The 5,602-nt window shown below is 42.8% G+C and overlaps 1 protein-coding gene across 1 annotated transcript; it reads right to left on the bottom strand.

Moving 5' to 3' along the window:
- Positions 1-1,899: 1,899 nt before the first annotated feature.
- LOC123447432 (probable low-specificity L-threonine aldolase 2) lies at positions 1,900-4,240 on the bottom strand. The gene is made up of 9 exons (XM_045124032.1): positions 3,626-4,240; positions 3,155-3,266; positions 3,001-3,051; positions 2,826-2,897; positions 2,600-2,732; positions 2,453-2,511; positions 2,265-2,362; positions 2,103-2,169; positions 1,900-1,998 (listed from the first exon to the last, which is right to left on the bottom strand). The coding sequence occupies exons 1-9, from the start codon at positions 4,066-4,068 to the stop codon at positions 1,924-1,926; spliced, it is 1,110 nt and encodes a 369-aa protein (XP_044979967.1). The 5' UTR covers positions 4,069-4,240; the 3' UTR covers positions 1,900-1,923.
- Positions 4,241-5,602: the final 1,362 nt, after the last annotated feature.

The raw sequence follows: 5,602 nt of genomic DNA, 5'->3' as shown, positions 1-5,602 counted from the left end.
GCTCGGCACCGATGTAGACACGCTTCCACAGTGGCATAGTTGATGTTAGGGTGAAGCTTGCCACGCGGCGACGCGGCCCCGATGACCTAGAGGATGAGCCGGCCTCGTGGTCATGCTTCTCGGGCTTCCCCTGGATCCAATTCTATGTCATTTTTGTCGGCTGTCACTATTAGGGAAAACCCTAGTAGTAGTAGCGCTTGAATTTTGCATAGCAAGCGCTTCCCTATCCAGCGCTACTGATAACTATGTTTCTATTTTCAAATCTAAGCAAACTTTTGAATATGTTTTGATTTGTTTTTATGTTTTATTCTAATTTTCACTTCAAATCTGTCATCTAATTTTCATTTCAAATCTTTGAATTATTTGACAATTTAATCTCTAAATCGTCTAACTTCCCGGCCGGTCACCCATCCTGGGACTGCTTCAGCCCGAGCACGCTTAACTTCCTGGTTCTATCGCCCTAGTTTCCAAGACTGCAATTGTTGTTTTCCTCACAATAGTAAGCTATCAATCCTATTAACCCTTTGGTCTTGGTGTCACATGATTTAATTGTTTGAAATCCAAATAATTATTAAAATAAACAAACTAAGTAATAATAATATTGAATTTAAATTGAAAATAAAATAAGTATAAAATTATTTTTTTATTTTTTCTCGAAAAAACTTCTTTTTACCATAACTTTTTTTACATTTGGAATTTTAAGCATTTGAGAAAAGGTTACCATAACCTAACTACATCTCAAAGGATTTTATTTTTTAAAGATTGTATCATTTTTTTTTATTTTCTGCAAAACTAAAAAGACGGTCCACGGGGGGTGGGGTGTGTGTGTGTGTGTGTGTTAAAATTAGTAGCCCTGCATTTTGGACAACGCTACTACTAAGTGGGGCACTAGCAGCAGCGGTGCTGCAAAACAAAACGCTACCGCTAAACACTTAGCAGTAACGCTGGATTTGGGGCAACGCTGCTACTACAGCTACCGTCGGTGGCATCGTCTGATCCCACATAGTAGTAGCGCGTTTTTGATAAGCAACGCTACTGCTAAGGTGTTAGTAGTAGCGCTTGACAGGATCAGCGCTACTGCTAATTACCAGCAGCGTTTTTGTTTTTCCAACCCTACTACTAAGGTCCTGCCTATAAGGTTTTTCCTACTAGTGTGTTGGTTCGTCGGCTGTCTAGAGGCGGAGGAGAGGAATAAGACCGGGATGTGCACTGCACGCCACTCCACCCGCACGCGTGGTAGTAAAAAAGACTTGCTGGCGGATATGCGGGGCCGTCCCACATGTGTGTTGATAAAATGGGACCGGTGGGTGCTTGTTGGGTGGTCCATGCATGGGTTCGAGACAGACACCGAGAGGATGCATGACGCGTCCTTCTCATCTTTGTGTGTATTAAATATATTATCCGCCTCTCTTCATGAGTTCGGATTTTTGAAACAACTGGTCGATGCATGAATTTAATATGATATCAGAGTCAAGTTGTCTTGAGTTCAAGACCCTGCCAACGCAATATTAAAAAAGATTCTGCGGCGTGATCCCACATTTCAGGACTAAAATAGGCTTGATATGGGAAGAAATATTGAAATATACATCATTTCAGACTTTTAAAACAACTAGCTGGTGCATGAATTCGATAATATAAACGTAAATCGGGCCTAAATTTAGGACACAAATGCGTACACGAGACATTTTTGTCCTCGCGGGCCAAACGAACGCCAATGGAAGAAATGGTTCGCTGCATTGGAGTTGGCCTTACTATCCTATAATTGGAAGTTGTGAGCTAAGAACAACGTAATCACACGCACAACGCATGCATAAAAAGGCAATAAATTATTGTCGAAGTTGTTACTACATTATTACCAATGCCGGCCATGATCACAAACAAGCGGGAGCCAGAGGGAAGTGGCCTAGCCAGCAACTAGTGCCCTTATGAATTCGTGGTAGCGCCGTTCGTCAGATGATCCAGTTTAGCATCGCATGTCAGAATTTCCTCCACGGCTTCCTGAAAATGGAGCAACAAATCAGTGCTATCTACAGACTACAGTTCCACACACAACGTAGATCGTCGTTGATACAAGATCACACAAAAATCTAAGATTTTCGTACCTCAATACATTTCAAAGTATATTGGACATCACCGTCTGAAATTTGGTAGTGTACCGCAAGTCTGACACTGCAAATTGAAGGAGTTCAAAATGGAGGCTTAGAGAAAGTTATATATGAAGCATAAGGATATCCTTGAAAGCAACTGAGCTAACTGAACTGAACCTCTTGGAGCCTATTGGCGTTGCAAGCACATTGCGTTGTTCCAGAATTTGACACAATTTAGCAGGTGATATGCGTGCATCCGCCATATCAAAGAATACCTAGGGAATACAATGCAGTGTGGATGCATAGAATCTTATCAGAAAACATCAATCAAACTCTCTGATCGATGGAGTAGCAGGACGACTAACCAAATTGGTCTCCACTGAAGCTAAATCAACTGTAAAATGTTCAATTTTCTTCAGTCCATCTGAACAGTTGGACAAGAAAAACATATTCAAGGCTGAACAATGGAGTGCTGATATTGATAGGATGGAAAATATCAGTTAATATGAAACCTGCTAAGACTTTAGCCTTCCTATGGTCGTCCGCAAGCTTGCCCACGGTGTCGCGGACTGCAACTTCGGCCGCAGCACAAAGAATTCCTACCTGCCTTATGCCACCACCTAGTGTCTTCCTAAGAATTGTAGCCTGAAAATATTATTTGCCAGATTTTCATTTACATGGTTTCTTAAGCAGGCAGCTCAAACTTACTGCTCTAGCAGAAATTGTGTCCATCATCACCTTGTGTATGAAGGCCTTGGAACCGACAATAACTGATCCAATAGGAGCACCTATCCCTTTTGCTAGGCCTACCTGCACTTCGACGTTTAACAAAGAAATACAGTCATACATATACCAGTGTGGCCCATCGTATATAATCCGCCACTATAGGAGGACTAAGCAAATCGATACGTACCGAAACCGAATCAGCAGCCCTCACAAGTCTATCAACAGGAACCCCAAGTGCCTGACATATACGATAGCAGTGATGATCTAAAATTGCAGGAGAAGATTGATACGCATACTTGGTTCTTAGACCATCCGGTTAAATGATACCTAGTAGTACTTACCGCCGAGGCATTGAAAATACGAGCTCCGTCAATATGAAGCTTGAGGCCATGGGTTTTAGCAACTTCACCAACCTTGTCGGTGTACTCCACAGACAGACACTTTCCTCCACAACTGCGGCAACAACAACAAAAATACTATCAATCACGTAACGTAGCGGAGTTAGCTACTACTCCCTCTGTCCTACGTAAAATATAAGATGTTATGACAATTAATGTATATATTATGAGTCCAAGAAAAATACTTATTACTACTTTTTTGTTGTTGTTGAAAATGGATAGCCCCGGCCTTTGCAAAATCGTCAAGGTGCACACAACCATTTTGTTAAACAATTACTGAAAACACGTAACAGTCACAAAAAAGAAGGAAAAAAACAAGATCACGAATAATCGTTACTTTGAAGCAGTAGGGAAGGCATTAGCCTTGTGAGTTTTGAATGATCAGTAACATGAGCATCGGACAGAGCAACTCACTTTCCTTGTGTGTTCTCCAAGCACACGAGCCTGGTGATGGGATAGTAGAGCGACCCATCCCGACTCCTGACGGCGGCAACGATTTTATCGATGTCCATGGTGCCGTCGGGGTCGTTGGGGATGGTCTTGGGGTGGACGCCGCCGAGGGTGGAGATGCCGCCGTGCTCGTAGACGTGGATGTGGGAGTTGTCGCCGAGGATGACCTCGCTGCCCCTTGTGTCGCAGTGCACGAGGACGGATATGAGGTTGGCCATGGTGCCGGACGGCACGAACAGCGCGGCCTCCTTGCCCATGATCCGGGCCATCTCCGCCTCGAAGCGGCGCGCCGTCGGGTCCGAGCCCAGGATGTCGTCCTCCACGTCCGCCGCGGCCATGGCGGCGCGCATGGCTTCCGAGGGCTTGGTCACCGTGTCCGAGCGGAGGTCCACCGCCTTGGTCGCCATTCTTTCTGACTTGTGAGGCGCCGGCCGGACCAAGAGTGAGTGGAGGGCAGTACGTTGCCGCCGAGGACGAGTCGTGCTTGATTTATAGAGGCGGCTAGAAGAAGAGGAGAGGAGAGGAGAGGAGCTGGACGAGGCGACCTTCACCTACAAAGCGTTGTGCCGTTGCTTTCTAATCTTCATCTTGTGATATGAATGAAGCTATACATATAGAGACCAAGTGACCCGCCCCCTTCCTTCGGATCTGGGTCTCCAAATACAGTAGTACAATCATCTACTGTACATCGGTCAACTTTAGTTCGCACTAATTAAAAACTCACCAAAGGTCAACTTAGTTGATGATTCGCCGGTCCCGAAATACAGTAGTAGAATACATACTACCCCTTCATTTCATGATGCAATGAGCTCGCGTTTTTCAAGATCAAAGTTTGATTATATATTTAATCTATAAAACCAATTACGACGAAAGTAAAAAACTATATCACTTAATTCGTTTTTTCATACGAATTAGTGGTATATCTTTTGCTCTGATCGCGATCCATCTAGTTGGTTGATTAAACTTAGATCACGAAAAACAAAGATGCACTACACTATAAAATAGAATAGGGGGTACAATGTACATCGGTCAACTTTAGTTCCCACTAATTAAAAGACATCAAAAGTCAACTTAGTGCTTCTTCGGCATCTCTTCGTAGAGCGGACCGCCGGGAGCGGCCTGTTATCAACTCTAGGATGTTTCACTAGATGCCATTCCACTCCGGCGTGGAGTGAATTCGAACGCGCCCTTAGTTGATGATTCGCCGGTGCTGAGTAGCTTTGCTGCTGTAAGAGAGTTGTGTAAGACGTTGTAATCCACAACGGGGGACGTTGTATGGTGGCTTGGTAGACGTGAATGCATTATTCATACATCAACTTTTCACTGATGCTCACTTTGATACACCATCTCACGAAAGCTAAAATTCACTCTCTAAATCACCCGGCGCGTTCAGTTTTGTACGAAACGGCCGGCATGCAGGTGAGGAGACGGCGTGTGGCATGCTAAGTCAATAATATTTTTACGAAAGCCCGCTCGTAACAGTTTTGTAAACATGTGAAACTGTTCATGGAAATATTAAGAAATGTAAAAATAAATTATTCAGTCATTTTTCGAAAATTTATCATGACATGTAAAAACTGTTCACCATGTATTTAGGAAACATTCACAGTGCATTTATAAGATGTTCGCCATGTATTTAATATTATGAACATGTATTGAAAAATGTTTAACATGCATTTGAAAAATGTTCATCATCTATCTGAAAATGTTTAATGTGTGTTCAAAAGATGTTCAATGTGTATCTGTAAAAATGTTAATTTTGGGTCTGAAACTATTTAATGTCTACAACAAAAATTTCAAAGTGAAATAAAAAAATGAAGTTGATACCAATATTTTGATCTATCACCATAATCTAATATGCAACTCTGAACTACAAAAAATTATACTTTACAAGCTTGAACTACCGAATTGGTTTTTGACTGGTCAGCATCGAGTCAGTCG

The sequence above is a fragment of the Hordeum vulgare genome, chromosome 4H, assembly GCF_904849725.1.
Source record: "Hordeum vulgare subsp. vulgare chromosome 4H, MorexV3_pseudomolecules_assembly, whole genome shotgun sequence".
Classification (NCBI taxonomy): Eukaryota; Viridiplantae; Streptophyta; class Magnoliopsida; order Poales; family Poaceae; genus Hordeum; species Hordeum vulgare.
This window is presented reverse-complemented; position numbering and strand designations above follow the sequence as displayed.

Bases quoted from the DNA above. Each gene is read 5' to 3' on its own strand.
- LOC123447432 (XM_045124032.1), bottom strand. From the start codon at position 4,068: ATGGCGACCAAGGCGGTGGACCTCCGCTCGGACACGGTGACCAAGCCC. The intron at 2,733-2,825 runs GTGATGATGGAC...TAATATTTTCAG, and splicing joins CCAAGGCCTTCATACACAAG to GCTACAATTCTTAGGAAGAC. The intron at 2,170-2,264 runs GTTCAGTTCAGT...TTCAATTTGCAG, and splicing joins ACGCCAATAGGCTCCAAGAG to TGTCAGACTTGCGGTACACT.